The sequence below is a fragment of the Apteryx rowi genome, unplaced genomic scaffold (assembly GCF_003343035.1).
Source record: "Apteryx rowi isolate R43461 unplaced genomic scaffold, aptRow1 scaffold_506, whole genome shotgun sequence".
NCBI classification, from domain to species: Eukaryota; Metazoa; Chordata; class Aves; order Apterygiformes; family Apterygidae; genus Apteryx; species Apteryx rowi.
In genome coordinates, this window is record NW_020450768.1 from 573,899 (window position 1) to 592,153 (window position 18,255).

At 40.7% G+C, this 18,255-nt stretch overlaps 1 protein-coding gene across 4 annotated transcripts in view; it reads left to right on the forward strand.

Moving 5' to 3' along the window:
* Positions 1-16,554, forward strand: part of CRACR2A (calcium release activated channel regulator 2A) — a 69,177-nt gene extending 52,623 nt beyond the window's left edge. For 2 of the 4 annotated variants that reach the window (XM_026079950.1, XM_026079952.1), the window contains 7 exons: positions 3,863-3,995; positions 6,094-6,175; positions 7,595-7,709; positions 8,347-8,448; positions 13,621-13,697; positions 13,840-13,914; positions 14,647-16,554. In XM_026079950.1, the coding sequence (XP_025935735.1) occupies positions 3,863-3,995; positions 6,094-6,175; positions 7,595-7,709; positions 8,347-8,448; positions 13,621-13,697; positions 13,840-13,914; positions 14,647-14,737 (675 nt within the window). In that variant the 3' untranslated portion in view covers positions 14,738-16,554. Of the gene's footprint in view, positions 1-3,862; positions 3,996-6,093; positions 6,176-7,594; positions 7,710-8,346; positions 8,570-13,620; positions 13,698-13,839; positions 13,915-14,646 lie in introns of those variants that run through there. The other 2 variants (XM_026079951.1, XR_003255802.1) reach the window with 2 other exon arrangements.
* Positions 16,555-18,255: the final 1,701 nt, after the last annotated feature.

Genomic DNA, 18,255 nt, shown 5'->3' on the forward strand with positions numbered 1-18,255 from the left:
AACAAACAGAGAAGGACTGGCCGAAGATGCGAAGGTTGGGGGCAGCCTTGGGGGCAGTGACCGCGAGATGGTGGAGTTCAGGATGCTGCAAGGAGGAGGCAGGGCAATAAGCAGGATCGCAGCCCTGGACTTCAGCAGAGCAAACTTTGGCCTCTTCAGGGACCTACTTGGAGGAATCCCATGGGTTAGGGCCCTAGAAGGAGCGGGGGGTGCCCAAGAGAGCTGGTTACTGTCAAGCATCACTTCCTGCAAGCTCAAGATCGGAGCATCGCTATGAGTAAGGAGGCAGGAGGCCTGCATGGCTGAGCAAGGAGCTCCTGGCAAAACTCAGCCAGAAGAAGGAAGTAGAGAGAATGTGGAAAGGAGGACAGGCCACTTGGGAGGACTATAGGCACGTTGTCAGCGTCTGCAGGGATGCGACGAGGAAGGCCAGGGCCCATTTGGAATTAAATCTGGCAAGGGATGTCAAGGACAAGAAGAAGGGCTTCTTCGCATACATCAGGAGCAAAAGGAAGACTAGGGAAAATGCGGGCCCGCTGCTGAATGGGGTGGCTGCCCTGGTGAGAGAAGGCAGAGTTACTGAATGCCGCCTTTGCGTCAGTCTTTCCTGCTCAGGCCAGCCCTCAGGACTCGCAGACGCTGGAGGCAAGAGAGAAAGTCTGGAGAAAGGAAGCCTTCCCCTTGGTTGAGGAGGATGGGGTTAGAGCTCATTTAGTGAAACCTGACACCCACAAATCCATGGGCCCCGCTGGGATGCACTCACGAGTGCTGAGGGAGCTGGCGGATGTTATTGCTAGGCCACTCTCCATCATCTTTGCAAGGTCCTGGAGAACAGGAGAGGTGCCTGAGGACCGGAGGAAAGTCAGCGTCACCCCACTCTTCGAAAAGGGCAAGAAGGAGCACCCAGGGAACTACAGGCCAGTCAGGCTCACCTCCATCCCTCGAAAGGTGATGGAGCAGCTCGTCCTGGGGGCCATCTCTAAGGCTGTGGCGGACCAGAAGGCGAGCAGGAGTGGTCAGCGTGCCTTCCCCGAGGGGAAATGATGCTTAACCGATCTGATAGCCTTCTATGCTGGAATGACTGCCTGGGTAGATGAGGCGAGAGCAGTGGATGTTGTCGACCTTGACTTCAGGAAGGCTTTCCACACTGTCTCCTGTGACATCCTCATAGGTAAGCTCAGGAAGCGTGGGTTAGATGAGTGGCCGGTGAGGTGGCTTGAGAACTGGCTGGCTGGCAGAGCTCAGAGGGTTGTGCTCCACTGATGTGGAGAGTCTAGGTGGAGGCCTGTAGCTAGCGTCGCCGTGCCAGGGGTCAGTCTTGGGTCCAGTCTTGCTCAACTTCTTCATCAGCGACCTGGCTGAAGGGACAGAGTGCCTCCTCAGCAAGTTTGCTGATGATACAAACCGGGGAGGAGTGGCTGATGCAGCAGAGAGCCGTGCTGCCGGTCAGAGGGGGCTGGCGAGATGAGCAGGCAGGAACCTCCTGAAGTTCAACAAAGGCAATTGCAGGGTCCTGCACTGAGGGGGGAATAAGGCCCTGCAGCAGGACAGGCTGGGGGCTGAGCTGCTGGAAAGCAGCTCTGCAGAGAAGGACCTGGGAGTGCTGCTGGACACCAAGTTAAGCACGAGGCAGCAATGTGCCCTTGTGGCCAAGAAGGCCAATGGTATCCTGGGGTGCATCAGGAAGAGTTGTCAGCAGGTGGAGGGAGGTGAGCCTCCCCCCCGACTCAGCCCTGCTGAGGCCACATGTGGAGTAGTGTGTCCAGTTCTGGGCTCCCCAGTACAAGAGGGATGTGGCACTACTGGAGCAAGTCCAGCGAAGGGCTACAGAGATGATGAGGGCACTGGAGCAGCTCTCTCTTATGAGGAAAGGCTGCGAGAGCTGGGCCTGTTTAGCCTGGAGAAGAGAAGGCTCAGAGGAGATCTTATCAATGTGTACAAGTATCTGAAGGGAGGGTGTAAAGAGGATGGGACCAGACTCTTTTCAGTGGTGCCCAGTGACAGGACGCGAGGCAACGGGCACAAACTGAAACACAGACAATTCCATCTGAACATGAGGAAATACTTTTTCACTGTGAGGGTGACAGAGCACTGGAAGAGGTTGCCCAGAGTGGTTGTGGAGTCTCCTTCTCTGGAGATATTCAAAACACACCTGGACGCGATCCTGTGCAATGTGCTCTAGGTGACCCTGCTTGAGCAGGGGTGTTGGACTAGATGATCTCCAGAGGTCCTTTCCAACCTCAGCAATTCTGTGATTCTGTGACTGCCTAGTATATAGGGAGTTGAGCTCAAGGCCTCTGGTGTCTTGAAGTCTTAGAACTATTGAGGTGTGAATGATCACTGGGGACAAGCTATTTCCTATCAGCTAGTCCATTTCTTTAATTATTTTTCTCAGAACCGCTGCAAAAATTGTGCCAAATTGATGTTTGTATGTGAACTTGTTTTATTTCCTAGAGGTCACAGCATAATGATCACTGTTGGAAATTGGCTAATAAGCTGGGAATGTTTTTCTGCAGAACTGAAAATGTGCTTTATATAGATATATGTGTATTAATAGCAGCTTATAGTTTCAATAGATTTTGGGTTTTTAAGTATAAGTGAACAATAGAGGTGAAGACTCTCTGTATAGTTATAACAAGGGACCAATCCATGAAAGAGATGAGCACATATTTGGGCCCTCAAAACTTACAGTAGTGAACGGTTTTCTTTCTAATTAAGGAAGACAGCAGCCATAGTTGCTTTTTTTTTTCTTTCCTCAAGAGTAGCTCTGTAGTTTTTGCTCTTTCCTGTAATGCTTCAGTATATTTGTACAAAACATTTGCAAGACCAGATTTCTATGTCATGTTCAAAGAACTGTGAGGAAGAGAGTCCAGTTCTGATGCCTTCTCGAAGTCAACAGTGCCTCAAATGCCCGGCAGAGGTCCTTTCTTTTCCTTCCCTCCCCTTCCCTCCTGTCCTCTCCCTCCCTGCAAATAAAGGAACATCCACATCTTGCTCCCCTTTCTGTAGCATTAAGAACATAACTCATATCACACTTCCTCCCACCTTCAACACCCCTGCAGACTAGCTGGTGCTGCACTGTTCTTCCTGAAGCAAGCCATTCTACATAGAAAGAGAAGGGATTTGGGAGTAATGGCCTACTTAGCAGAGTATATAAATATTCTCTCCAGCATCTACTTAGCTTAGTGTGCAGTAAACAGCACACGGATAGGTAGAACAAATTGTTCTTCTTCCTGCTTGAAAAACTAAATGGCAGGAACTTAGCTGAATGTTAGCAGCCTCCTTAACTGGGCTTAACTTTCTCTTTTTCTCACTTCCCCATCCCCTCCCCCCCACCTGTGATTTTAAACAAACATAGATGTGGAGTACCACAGAAGCTCTTGGCACCACAGAGAGGAGAAAGGAGAGAGGAGAGAGGAGAACCTGATGATAGATGGCATAAGCCAAAGTTATGACTTTGCTTCTGTTATCTGGGTGAAGATGTGCTGTTTCTACTGTGTGATTGGTATAGGATGGAAACCACGGAACAGAGCTGTGTGAAGCTTATAGTTTTGATTTCCAGGGATGAAAATAAACTGTTTTGATTAGGTTCATGCCTTCTCAATGCAGTTTCAGTCAAAGCTCGTATTCAATATACCTGTAGATCTCAGTGAGCACAAATTACTCAACTTCAAATAATCTGGAATGATGCATGGGAATCATCTGTAACCCTGAGTTATTTCAGGAAACAGAGTTCTGCTTTATAAGAGAATGTGATGGGATAAAATCTTTTCCACCTCAGCCTTCAAAACAAGGCAAATTGGAAAGGCAACAGAATTTAGAGTGAGAGCAGTTGGAGACTAATGTTTACTCTTATTTGAAGGAGGAGAGAATAAACTCTGTCCCAGACCACTTGTTCAAGATTATTTTTGTTGGCAATTCAAGTGTTGGAAAGACTTCATTCTTAAGGCGATTCTGTGAAGATCGTTTTTTCCCAGACACAGCTGCTACTGTGGGTAAGTTTAAGAAACATTACAAATATTATTATTGCTCCAACAGTACTTAGCAGCTTCTACTGATATTAGGCCTATGTTGTAAAGTGCAAATGCACAGATGTTGTAAAATCCTTTATCCAAAAGGGGAGTAGGACATGCAAAGAGAACTTTGCTAAATTGGGAAGCAGATTATTGACAGAGAGGGTTCAGGTTAGTTTTTGTAGCGAAATCCTGTCATCATTGAAGTCAATCAGAAAATCCTATTGATTTCATTGAAGTAGAATTTCCTTGTAGAGCTCTTTGTTCTGAAAATAATATCCTGTTCACTAGACTGCACTGTACTGTACCATCCCACCTCCACGTCTCCAAGGAATCTGATTTTGTTTTAAAAGAGAAAGTAGCATAACTGAATTATGTTTAAAGATTTAGCATTATATGAAGGAAGAAAGAAAAATGTTAGACCAGTGTTCTCAAAGACTAGCACCTACATTGTACTTGCATTGCCTGAAGTTGTAAGTCAAGCTTTCAGAAGTCAGACTTGTAATTAAGGTTCAAAAAATAATCAGATTATTGCAAGGCAGCTGAATTAATGTGAATGACCAGATTCATGATATTTAGTTTATATATAGGCCTTATTTGTTCTGTAGCAGATTTAAATTAAAACTTGTTCACAATGAAAGGTGTTTAAATTAGCGGCTTCATCTTGCATTTGTAACAAGCTAAGAACCCTCAGGTGACCTGTCGCTGTAGCTCCCATGACATATGGAGTAGATTGAGACACCTCAGTTTAAATTTCTGCTGGTGCATTACATGTCTAAGCTCATGTTAGAGTCAGTGAAGATCCAAGGGGGGGGTTGCTTGCCTTAGCATAGGGATTTAGCCTCATTTTAGCACTCCCGGGTATTTCACCTGGCCCCCAGCTGCTGCTTTGGAAGACTGTATGTCCCCTGGGTGTCCGGCCAGATTGAAACAAACATACTGAATAGCCTAGGGCATTTTCAGATAGCAGTAGGGGTGTGTGAACAAGTAATTGTATCCACCTCCCCCTCCTCATCAATCCAGTCGGAGGAGCCAAGAGAGCAATTCATATCACCAGGCACCTTGATGTCTACTTCACTGTGAGCTTAATAATTTCCTAGACTCCTAGTTCTTCATTGACTAGATCTCTACTCTAATGGGAGCTTAGATACCAAAAGTCTACATTTAAGAGTCTTCATCTGGTGCTACATCCTGTCCATGTTAACTTGTTAAATGGTGGTAGGATTCCTGTGGCTCTGAGCTCTTATAAAGTGTGGGCAATTGCCTGGAGCTTCCAGAGAAAAAGCATAGGAATGAGTCTGACCTTTTGATCTTTTAGCTGCCATCCAATAATGTCGCAAATGCAATGACAATAGAGTGTTTGTCAGAGCTTCGATTCAGTTTTCACATCTATAGGTTTTACAAGTTGTATGGCTGGCAAGATAGACAGGGGAGAACTGGGAGAAAATTCATTTAAAAACTTTGATAAGTTAATCTTTGCCTCACTTCCATTTAGCCACATAAAAGTTAAGGGACTAACCTAACTATTGTCTGCTCAGCTCCTCTATGCTGTAGCAGATAGGAGGTTCTCCAGCTATTCAGCCCTTCCATCTTCAGCATTCATCTTAGGTTCTACTGTCCCCTTAGTGTGATGCCTTGTGTTTTTTCACTGACTGTAGAAAGAGCCTACGTGGCTGGTTCAGACAAAATGCTGAACTTTCAGACAGCTAAAATTATACAGCATGAATTTCAGACTGAATGGCTTAGACTGCTATAGACTATCAGATGGACTCTTGAATCATGTACCCTGTTTTGAAAAGTTACTAATCTTATAGCTTTTTCAAAATTCAGTTACTCTGTTACCATTCAGTATTTTATTACTGAACATCTTTTGGCAAGTAAAAAGGTCCTATTGTCTTATAGCTAGAGACTATATAGAGGCTAGAGGCTATATAGAGAGACTAATAGAAATGTATGTATGTCTCTCTGTTAGAGACATAATTTTTGTCTGGAGCTGGAATTGTTGCCATTTGCTGGATTGGGTTTTCAAAGATCTAACTGAGCATATAAAGAGACAACCTACCTTGTACTTCTGTTATAGGTGTGGATTACAGTGTGAAAACAGTCACAGTAGATAATTGCCAGGTAGCCCTGCAACTCTGGGACACTGCTGGCCAGGAACGGTGAGAAAAACATTCCAAGGTTTTATATGCTTGAAATATCTGTTTAAAGATTAGCAAGCAGGGTCCTAATCCTGCTTCTCAGGAGAGGAACAAATATAGAAATATTCCTAACAGAACCAATGAAATCACAATATAGAACCTTCCATGGCATCTATAACATGAGCTGATTTGGTGCTGAGTATCCACTGAAATGCTGGTAGTCTGTTACAGAGATTCTTACTAAAGCTCTTAGAAGTTTAGTACCACATGCTTCTTCAGGAGGAAGGCTGATTTAAAAACTCACCTAGAATTATTTCTATAATTATTTCTATAACAGAAAATGCCTTCTGAGTTAAAATTGAGCTTTTTCACCAAAACAATTCATTTCTAGTTCAATCTTTCCAAGTTTTTATTAGTTTATAGTGTTGATTTCCCTTTTCCATCTCCTCACCTACTGTGCAGTTTTCTATTAGTAAAAGCAAGGATGATGATGATTTAGGTTTTGTACAGGAAACATGAAAAAAAAAACACAGAGAAATCTCACTATCTTTAGACAGACCTCTTTGTTAGGGAGAAATTTCTGCTGTGATTTCCAAGCTTAAAATGAAGGAGGATGGGAGAAGGTGAGATATGCGACTGATTATTGGGACTAACCCAAAAGCAATTAGACAAGGCAGAGGGAACTTTTCCAAACACTTCCTTTCCAAAAATATTTTTTGCAAATAATTTATTTGCTGTTGCAGTCATTGGTGGTAGGAGTGTCATCCTTAAACCTTCTGCTGAATGTGAAAAGGAGGCTCATGATTCAGGAAGAATGGGATTGCTTGGCACAATTCATAATATGCCTCTGCTTTCAAACAAGATCTGCAGTGAAGATCAATATCACAGCTTCTCCATCCTCTAGTTTATGGAATTATGGAATTAATATATAAGCAAAATAAATATGGATTTAACCCTTACAAAGATTAGAATGTTGGAGGAAACTGCATGGCAACATTCTCCATTCTTTTTTTCATCTCTGTTTTACTGGCTTGCTATGGAATTTGAACAGGCAAATTAAACTCCATTATTTTTTGGATTACTATAAAAACAGTGCAGTATTATTCACCTACATTGGACATTAAGGTGTGTAGATGACGAGCTCTATAAAGCAGTTTTCTAATAGTCGTATGAATAGCCCATGGATTTAAAGTGTAAGCAATTAAGTGGTGGCAAAGTTTTGGGCCCTGACTTAGAAAGATGTATATTAATACCAGCCCGTATAGCTGTGGCCTAAACTGAGCTGAGAGATGGATAAATGCACAAGATGCATGCTTCTGACTCTTGAGGGGATCCAATGGGATCTAGCTCCTGATAGCTCCTGCGGAGCAGATAGGAATTACATTGTCACATTGCTGCTTCTCTTAGAGAACAGAGCTATAAACAGATTCTTACTTGCAGGTACCGCAGTATTACCAAGCAGTTTTTCAGAAAAGCTGATGGTGTCATTGTGATGTATGATATAACAGCAAAAGACACATTCACAGCTGTCAAGCAGTGGCTCATGAGCATTGAGGTAACATGACATAGCTTTAAATCTACTGTGTCACTAGTATCTACCTTTTTCCAGACAGGGAATTTTAGCTGGGGCAAAGCAGAGAAGGCAGCATGTTTCTTGTGGTAGCAATTACATTTTTATTTGTGATTTTGATCTTCATAGTTACCAGTAAAGCCATTTTTAAAAGCTCTATGTCCTTGAAAATAGTCACAGTTCTAGGGTTTTAAGGAGTAAATATCTCCAATGGCTACTGCTTACTGGATCAGTTCCCTTGCTCCTGGCTTTCCTTCTACTGGACATAAAATGGGGGGGCGGGGGGAGGGAAAGGGGAGGAAGCCCAGTGCGGAGTCCTCTGATTTCTCATGAAGGTTATCTATCTGAGGACTCTTTTTAATATGAAGTCTGAATGTCTATTGTGCTGGCCCTTTAATCAAAAATTCTGAGCACTTGAGTGCAATCTCTAGCAGAATCTGTCTTCTTCATGTCTTTAGTCCAACTTCAATGCCTGATATGATCCTAAGAAAAGTGATGCTTACCCAGCTCATATGTGGTGTCTTAAATTTCATGTTGCACTGTGACATTTGTTTGTTTATCCTCTTGATCTGTAATTTTTTAAAGAAAATGCCTCAGCTGATACTTATTCTTTGATTTGCAGGAGGCAACTGGGGAGAATGTACCTGTGCTTTTGTTGGGTAATAAAACCGATAATGAAAAGGAACGAGAGGTCCCCAATGGAATGGGAGAGCATTTAGCTATGGTACAGTACTCAGAAGGGAACTCCTTATAAAACTTGAAGGAGAAGGCTGTTGAATTGAGTCTGAATGTGTCTAAATTCATAGAAAAACAGATTAATTTTAATCAGACAAGTATTTTTGAAGGTGAGGAACCCTGCCATACTCATCAGTCTAGCTCTCAGTGATGTAAATGCTGATATTAAGTGGTTATAAAATCATCTAGATAAAAAAATAAAAAGGTGAGTGGTGCCAAAGATATTAAGCATTCATTCTTATTCTCTCTCTCTTTCTCTCTCATTTTCTGTCTTTCTCTCTTCCTTTTCCCCTTCTTTCTCTCTCATTTCTCTGTTTAGCTCTCTTTTTTTCCCCCCTCTCTTCCCTCTTCGGATTGATTGTTAAGAGTGAGATAATTTGGGAACCTTTTCTCCCTCCCACCTCCTTTAAGACCACAGTAGACCATCTGTTACTTCCATGGATAGTAGGAGTAGAAAGCGTGTTTATTTTTAGCATCTTTTTATCAAGTAGAGAGACAAAGTAAGTAGGGTTAGCAGTCTGCATCTGCCAGAGCACAGAGTGTATCCATGGGCCATAATTTAAGCATCAAAGGACTGCAAATAGAAAAGATATTTGTTTACATTCCTGTATACCATGCCCATCATTTTTTTTTCTTTTGTGTCTCTCTATATAATGCATATAATGTGAACACCAGTGACTCCAGAATATTCATTTATTTAGAAATAAGTCATCCCAGTGTTCACGAGAAATGAACTGAGGTGGGTAGGAGTATAGCTGAATTAAACCATGTGTTGAATTTCTCATATGTACTTGTTTGTCATTTGAAAATGGATTTACTGCTTTTGCCGTGACTAGAAGGTATACTACAATGAATAGAAGGTAAGTAAAAGGAATAGAAGATAACTAGAAGGAATATTTAAAAATTTGAAATGCAGTTGAACTGTTCTCAGTTTATAAGAAAGATTGCTGCCAGGCGCCTCTGTATAAATGAAAGATTTAGGGCCCAAACTCTTTTTTTAATCCCATTTTGAGTATTCACAGAGTCTTGTACAAGCATACCTCCACATTCAGGTTTGCGTCCATTATTTTGTCTTTATAAGAGAGCAGTATCAGCCTTGAACTTCATCCCTCAAAGATTCTTCCTTTAGGAAATGTTTGGTTTTCCTGTAAGCATTGAAATGCAGGTGAATTTCAGGTCCTGGAGGCTTCTAGCTAGGTGGGACTAGGACTTGTAACATTGAATCCTTCTTTGAAAAAGCAGCTGACTCATAAACCATAAATGGACAGAGTGGTTGTCTTATGTGTCATTTAGGTCTCTTCAAAAATTGCACTAGCAAAACAAAGATTAATCATTCTGCATGATATGCAGAACTCACACCCCTCCCACCCCCGACCATTAATTCTAACATGTTATGCAAGAAAATAAAATCTTTTACATAAGTAAAACAAAACAGTGTCAAATGAAAAATGGTAATGATCAAATGAATGGACCTGAATGACTCATTTGAATGTTTGATTGTGCTCAGTGGAGCTAAGGGAAGGAATGACTGATGACAATTGGCTAGTTAAAAAGCAGTACAGATATAATTAAATTATAAACAGTTTGCTTGTTGAACTTATAATAACTATTTATTTTAATGAAATATTAATTCTTGTTAAATTGCAGTTTCCTGTGAAACCACATAACAATGTCTCTATTAGCAAATGCAGTTGAGTTGCTTATTTTGTGAATAATCTCACCAATTACTCATAAGTGGCCCAAAGTACACTTGACTAGATGCTGAGCTAATATAAATCTACATAGCCATACTATGTGAAAAGGATCCTGAACCTGTTTGTACAAAGAATCAGGTCAGCCAGTCAACCCAGAAGTCTAACAGTTTTTGTAGACTGTTTCAAGTGTATTAGGTCACACAGGATGGGATTGCTTAAGCTAGTTTTTTTCTGTAGTTAGCAGAGGAATGCGTTCTTTCGGAGGGCGTTTCAGCCCAGCTGTCATAGCTCTTGCTTTGCTTCAGTCTCAGATCTTACAAGTCAGTGTGCTATAAGATTCAGGAAGAAACCTAGGGGCTCCCATTATTAAGGCACACATCACAAAGCTTGTTTGGAATGGCAGGCAGCACAGTTCTTTATTAAAATGAAGCTTAGCAGCCTGAAGGGAGTCCTGTCAATTCCTCACCATTTGAGAAGACTGGTAGTTGCAGTGTGATACTCCAGGAAAAGGGGAATAGTATGAGGATGGTGATTCTGGAAGGCATCAGAGGGAAGAAGAAGATCCTGATGAAGCTGGTCTGTAGTTGGATGAATGTAAGAATAAACATCATGGTGGCAGTGAGAATTTTGCAGTATTGATTTTTCAGGGAGAAATAGCAATGACAAAAAATGTTCACATCCAACACAAGACTGACCTGATAGAAAGCATCTGAAACTCTATTGCTAAGAAATGGTAAAGTTATGGGGATGTAAAGAAAAAAGAGAAAAAAAAATAGAAAAGGCCAGTTCATTTGACTTTTCTAATGAAGGAGCCTACAAGGAAATCTCCATTTAATAAATATCTCTTTAGCTTAAGCCACTGATCAAGAGACAGTTCAGATGAGCACAACAATACAGAGAGTATTCAGAGCATAATGTGGACAATCCAGGAACATCCTATGTCCTAGCTGAGTGGATTAACATAACCAGTGCCAATTATTGAAATAAAATGACTTATGATAAAGGCACTGTGCTGGCATTCAGGCAGCATGGTTTTATTCTGGCCTGGCGCAGACTTCCTGAATGATCGTAAATGTGTCAATAAATCCTTCTGTATCTCTGTTTCTCACCTGTGAAACAAGATGACAATGCTTCCTTTGTCTGCCTTGTCTATGTAAACTGTGTAAGCTTCATGTGGTCAGGATTGTTACTGTGTGCTCATACAGTGCCTCCTGTATCAACTTGGCAGTATCATTGTAATACAGATAATGCAAATGAGAGAGAGAACACCACTCAGTGTGATACTACACGGCTACACTCACAGGACAGAAGTTGCCCAGCTCCCATTAGTCATCAGTTCTGCATTAATTTTCCTCCCTGCTCTTTAGTTGCCTTCTGATTTGTATATAGCTTTTTAAAATGAAGTATTTGCCACGGGTCTCCCTGGTTCAATAGCTAATTTCCTGGATAGACATGTGTTTCCTGAGTGATTAGTTAGATGTTTCCTGCCTTCTGCTACTTTAGGTTCTTTGTTGTGCATTCTAATGTTTCCACCCCAGTTCAGAGAAATGACATCCTGAATTTCCAGATTGGGTCCTCCTCCAGAGAAGGAACTGTCTGCCAGACTGACAGAAATAAGTAATTAATATCAACTGAGTTTAAATTACACAACACATTTGCCCTGCCACTTGGCATTTGTTGAAAAATCCATTCTGATTCATGCCAGAATCAGTGGTGTCATCACTGCAAATTTTCAACTAATGAAATTCTGTCATATGTGGGGAAGAAAGATGTAGGCCCAGTATCACTCTCTGCTTGACTGACTCAGAGTAGCCAGATACTGACCACAGTAGGTTTTCTCTTAGGGTTCTGATCACCTGAGCAGAGCAAGGAAGCGGGGAGCATAAATTTGATTTCAAACTTCTGTTTGTGTGGATGGTAAAAAATTTGAGCAGGTCAACTTTTATCTTAAAACGTTTCTAAGGATAGCAAACAATTGTAGGCTTACATTATTGTAAAAAATCATACAGAGCACTACTATTTTTAAAAAATGATCAGTAAAGTACCCATCAAAGGCTAGCATTCCCTGATTTCTCCCCTTCTTTCCTGTTTTGTACTTTCCTGGCCACCCAAAGATTACTACAAATGGTTAAAACCTGGTGTTCATGAAAACAAATAGAATAAATCACTGACAACACATTCAAAATTGACATTTGGCGATATTGGAACATTTTTAGAGCTGCTAAAATAAGCTACCATATTTGTGGAACTGTTATTTTCCACACTTTTTTTTGTCTTTGAAATTTCATGAAGATGATGAAAAATTTCAAAAAGGTTTGCAATTTTGGAAGCAGGGTATATTTCTAAAAAACTAACCTGAAATATCCAGTCATTTTAATAGGAACTTTAGGAAATCTGCATTTTAAATGCCTTATGACGGGTAGTTAAATAAGTGCAGATGCTGTAACCACACTTAATAGCAAACAAATGAAAATATGCAGACATGTGTGATTAAGCTACTGACTTATTTCCTTGAATTTTAACTTACATGCAAGAAGACGTGTAGAAAAGTGGAAAGTGAATAGACGGTGGAACTGTGGATGAGTAAAAGGGCATATTATAATACCGTGGAGGCAATGTGAGCTCCAATATAGTATTTTTTGAAACTGGTCAGATGTCTGTTTTGGAGAGGATATGCTCCTTTTGTCATTCCCACTCAAGCTGTTATTGACACCACTGTTGCCAGCTTAGCTTTTGTGCATATGCTCTCTTGCATTTATTGTGCTAGGACTTCATGCTTTGTAGTGCTGTGCATGTCTCCAAGGCATGATCCTTTATCTATCATACTTAATTGCAAAGTTCCCAGGGGCTACAATACCAAGGGTTCAGGCTGGTTGAGGGATGGGAAGAAGATGCAGAAAAATGTCACAAGGACAAAAAATGAAATAGAATTGATTTGTTGTTATTTTAGCTGAAAATTTTAACTTTCCATTTGGCTGCTGAAAAGCATTGGCTTCAGAATGTTGAATGCAGAGCATTTCTGCTGAAGCTTTCCAGGATTAAAAAGAAAAAGAAAAAAGTCACGGGAATTTTTTTCACCTGCTCTGACAAGTACTCAGTGATGTACTAATAGCCTCCTCATCAAAAGGAAAGTTCACAAAACTTCAGCACCTTGCAAGACATGTTTGCATTTGAGCCTTTGAGAGATCAATTTCTCACAGAGGAAAGCCAATGTGTAGAACAAATATCTGTTCAGAAATACATATGGTTGCTGTTTTGGGGGTACACTTGGTCTTCTTTTATTTTATTACTCTTTACTGTTAACTGCAGAATATAGTACCAATTTTTCATAGAGCCTGTTGGACAAAATGACCTATTTCTGCTTCTTTTTCTTCATTTATGTTTCAGTATATCTGTGTAGCTTTTTTTAAAACTGGAGTGAGAAGTTGTGCAATACTAATTGAAACAGTCTTTCTGTTTGATCCTAGGATTACAATTTAATTTTCTATGAATGCAGTGCATGTTCTGGGCACAATACCAAAAAGTCCATGCTTCACTTAGCTAGGTAAGAAGAAAACAAAGTCTGCAAGCTGTAAAGGTACCTGACTGTTCCCTGTGATTGATGACAGAATGATTTCTGTTTGCTAAATTAGTTTCATAGGAACTTAAGGTGATAATTTTTTTGTTCCTTTTAAACTGGTCTATAGCCTGATCCTGTTGCTCCAACCGAGCAGTCCTGTTGCTCCAACCGAGCAGTCCCTCAGGTTCACACAGAGTCTGATGTAAGTCAGTGATACTCTGCATGGACCCAGAATGACCTGAACTGATGCTAGGAAAGCTGTGTGTGGAGGGCCTGGTATGCTCTGATTGTTCTTGCAGGAAGGTCTTGGAAGTTTGGAGAAATATACTTGGAAATGGATGCTGCTGAGTCCTTACACTAGAGCGTTGGATATGCTTCTTTCTTTACTTTGCTCATGACAGCTCAAATTCAGCTGTCTGCCTTGGGTCTGGGAGAGAGGGGAAGGAGGATTTTCAAAACTATATGAAGATAAGGGATAAAAATACCAATAAATCTGTCTCCCCTGAACTCCTTACACTGGTGAAAACACTAATAATGAAAGGGCAGATCTTTAATATTGTTACTGCAGTTGGTGAAATTTTGGGAATGTGTCAGAGAATTGACAAATGTCTAACTACCCAGATGTGGGGGGAGGGGAGGGGGTTGCTCAAGCCTCAGAAATAACAAATGAAAGTCACTGTTTTGATTCTCTGAAATACAGAATAAATGCTAATAATCAGCACCAACAACATTTTTCCAACTGAATGAACAAAGTATGTTTGGTGATGGAGTCACCATTATTTTGGTTTGTTTTTGCTTGTTTATTAGATCATAAAATTCTGTCATTTTCTGTTAATCTCTAGACTATTTTATGTGTGTGGAGGAGATGTTTTTGTTTTGATCTCTTATGCGTATTGTTCTTTTTCTCTAACTACTTTCTGTTTCTTTCCCCCAGGATTTTAAAGGAACATGAAGATAAAGTGAAGGAGAAAACTATTCAGCTTCAACCTGATACAAATAAAAAGTCTTGCTGTACTAGGCCATAAAAGGGTGGGACGTGTTTAGAGAAAAGTTGTACATTTATACCACACTACAGTACATCATCATGTTTTTCTTATCCCTCAAATATCACTTTTGCTGTGTTCTGAATATAGGTGTAAGTGAACCTTAAAATTTTTGTATACTCTGATCTTCACTTTTGCAAAGATTGTCTTTAGTTAGTTGACAATGTATTTAGGGGCAGTGACAGTCTTTTTTATTCTGTTTGACACCTAGCATCACTGAGTCCTGCTTTGTGATCAGGCTCATAGAAGCTGCTGCAATATTAATACAAAGAAATAACTTTTATAGGAAGAAAACCGCTCAGAATGTGAAGTAAATTCTCACTGGCTTGGATGACTTATGTTCTGAATACTTTGTTGACTTCAGTGCTGGATCAGATTCTTTACATCCTGATTTTGGGCTGACCTTTGCTAGAGTTTTTTTTTTTTTAATTGAAATTGGCAGGTAGTTGGTTGTTTAAAAGTAACACACCAACAACTGCTAAGTGTAAGAATATATTTTAAACTTCAGTATAAAATATACATGAACAAGGAATTGAAGCACTCTGAAGATTCTCCTAAGTAGCATTAACTGATTCACCTTGATAAAAAAACCCTCCCTTGCACTTGGATGTGCTGGATCAGGTATGTCCAGGCAGGTCGGTGAGGTACCATGGAGTCTTGCCCAAGCTATCACCAGATAAACTGGTATGTTTCCACGATGTGAGGTGGTGCAATGCAGAGATCTCAACTTCGTTTCCAGAAACAGTAGTCATGGTAGTGCACTACTATGCTCTGGCTAATTAGCATGGCACTCGGAGAAAATCAGCCTGGGCTTTTCATGATATTTGACATGGCTGTATTGCTTTGGATTTCAGAACTTGCTCAGATACCTCTCCTTGGTTTACTTTGCACTCTGCATGGTGTCCCTTAGAAGTCCCAGAGCAACCTGAGGACAATTTGAACATTCAAGTTAGTTCACTTTCTTTAGTACTGGTGTGGCCCTAGATAGGAAGCGTATTTTGCTGGTGCAGATGGCTGTAGTACAAAACATCTTATAGCTGACTGAGCAGCTAGTGATCTCCAAAAGTCTGTCACAGAAGGTTTCATGCCAGATGTTGCTGAGGCAGAATTTCAGAAATAGAAGTTCCTCTTCTGAGGAAGATTTTGAGAAACATTCCAGTATTTGAGGAGTATAAAGCACAAATCTCACCAAAATCCAATGGGATATTGCTCGTTTTTTGCAATTTTAAGAACAAGTTCCTTCTCGTGCACCTAAATATGTTACTGATTTTTCAAAAGCATCTGCTGTGCAGCATTTTCCTTTGGTTTAAGTGTATGCTAGCACTGGGATACAATGCTTGAGAAATCAAACCCTTTTGATGGAGACCTGCTTTAAAAAATCCCTCCATCGTAAGAAACCTACATCTCATAATTACTTTTGGAAACCTTTGTAGAATAAATGAAATTGAGCAACTTGAGAGTGGGTTATACAACCAGCATATGGTCAACAATCATTCCTGTTGGCATTTGTCTTTACTGCATCCAGCCATTGTGGTAAGCACTCAAGAATGATTATGCATGATGGTGAGCTTGTTGGAAAAACAGAACACATGCCATAGTTCTATTTCATTAAAATATCAGAAGCAAAATTGTAGATATTTTATATGAGAATGTTACAGATACATTATATTTTCAAACCATTTTCTAAATGTTTCCAAAAATTTACTTTTGGCTTGAGTAATGAATCAATTTGAAATGAAAGAGACTAAAGTTAAACACAAGTTCATTAAGTAATTCTCTTAATTTATTTTGAAATAAAAACTTTCACAGTAATTCATTGTGCTCTTGGGATTTCTGTCTGATCAAAGGTATTTATCTAGTGCCAAGGAACAGAAGTTTGCAGACTTCCTCTTACAGCAATTCCTGTTTCCCTGCCAGCACTCAAATGTCCTTCTCCTGCTAATGGGTTGGGATCCAGCTATGACCTCTTTCCCTATCAAGCAGAATAACCAGGATTTCCCTCCTATTAAGCAATGAAGGATGGACTAAGTAGCCCAGGATGACCTATTGCTTTTTTTTTTTTGTTCTCTACTAATTCCTGAGAGTCTGCCCAAGCAGATGAAAAACTCTCCCCTTGCTTTCAGTGAATTACTTAACCCCCCAAAAACAAAAAAAGAACATTCATTTCTGAATAGGAGTAGGAGTAGGCTTTCTGTTGGCTTCCTAGGGTTGCTTCTTGAAGTCCATTACTTTATGTAGAGTGAAAGTCACCATATCAACTGTCACAAATCATCCATCTTGGAAATCTTCCCGGACTTGAATTACCTGTGTTCAGTCTTGGCTGTAGCTGGACTAATGCAAAGTACTAATTTAAACAGCAAGACAAACAACTGTTTATCCCAATTTCAGTCAGCGAAGAATTGTCATAAATTTAAATATTGGCTTTGCTAATTGACTACAAATGTTTTGCTCCCCTGCAAAACACCACAAAAGGGTGTTTTCTACGTCATTAATACCTAGAACTTAATTCCAACCTTACCATCACCGACTTTAGCCGCACACCACTCCAAATTCAGGTCCTTAATTTTTTGCTCCATGAAGTTCATGGTGATTTTGGAGATATCAAAATTTACTGATGAGGTGGATTTTTTCATGTGACCCTTCTTCTACAGTATCACTTTTATCTGGACATCTTTTAGCATACCCAGAGACCCTACTTAGCAAGATATGCACGACTTGAGAGTAGACAATGTTAAGGATTAACTGAATCCTTTGGATTTCAGGACCCAGGGGATTTCTCTTTCCTGGGCCACTACAGCCAAATCTGCTGCAGTCTAAGACCCATGAGGTTTCTCCCATTTCAATCTGATAAATGTGACTACTGCTGCGCATTTTTCCTGGTCCAGCCAAAAGTGAGGCTGAGTACATATTCCGAAGATGCAGATACACACACAACACTAACGTGGTCGGCCACACAGATTAATACAGAGAGCAGTGTTTTTACTGCCCCCCCCCCCCCGGCACTTGCGTAAACATGAACACTGAGAGCTCAGTCCTTTACTTCCTTTCCAGCTGATTAGGATTGAAGTTCACTGGTGAAAACATATACAGACATCCTTACTCACTAGATTCACAAGACCACCACATTAATGGCTACCTTGAATATTGCCACAGGTTTTAACTCTGCCTCATATCCATGCCTAGACCCTGGGCCTCTTACCAGTTGTTGGCTCAGACTTTAGATTTTTCCAGATGTGGGTCTCCTACTCAGCAGCTAGTTCAGCGTGAAGTTCACTAGCAAATTATACATAGCTACACATGACTGAAGTTCACTAGTAAACCACACACATACACAGCTCCTATAACTTGCAGTACCCTTTCTCTCTCTCTTGCTGTCCCTCTCTCCCCAGGATCATGCAGAAAATAGTTGGAATTTAATAAGAAGCTAGGATACTCTGCAGTTACCAGGTTCAGGGCTCAGTCAGATAAGCACTCTGACCAGCAGCTTGCTTGCACAGCTA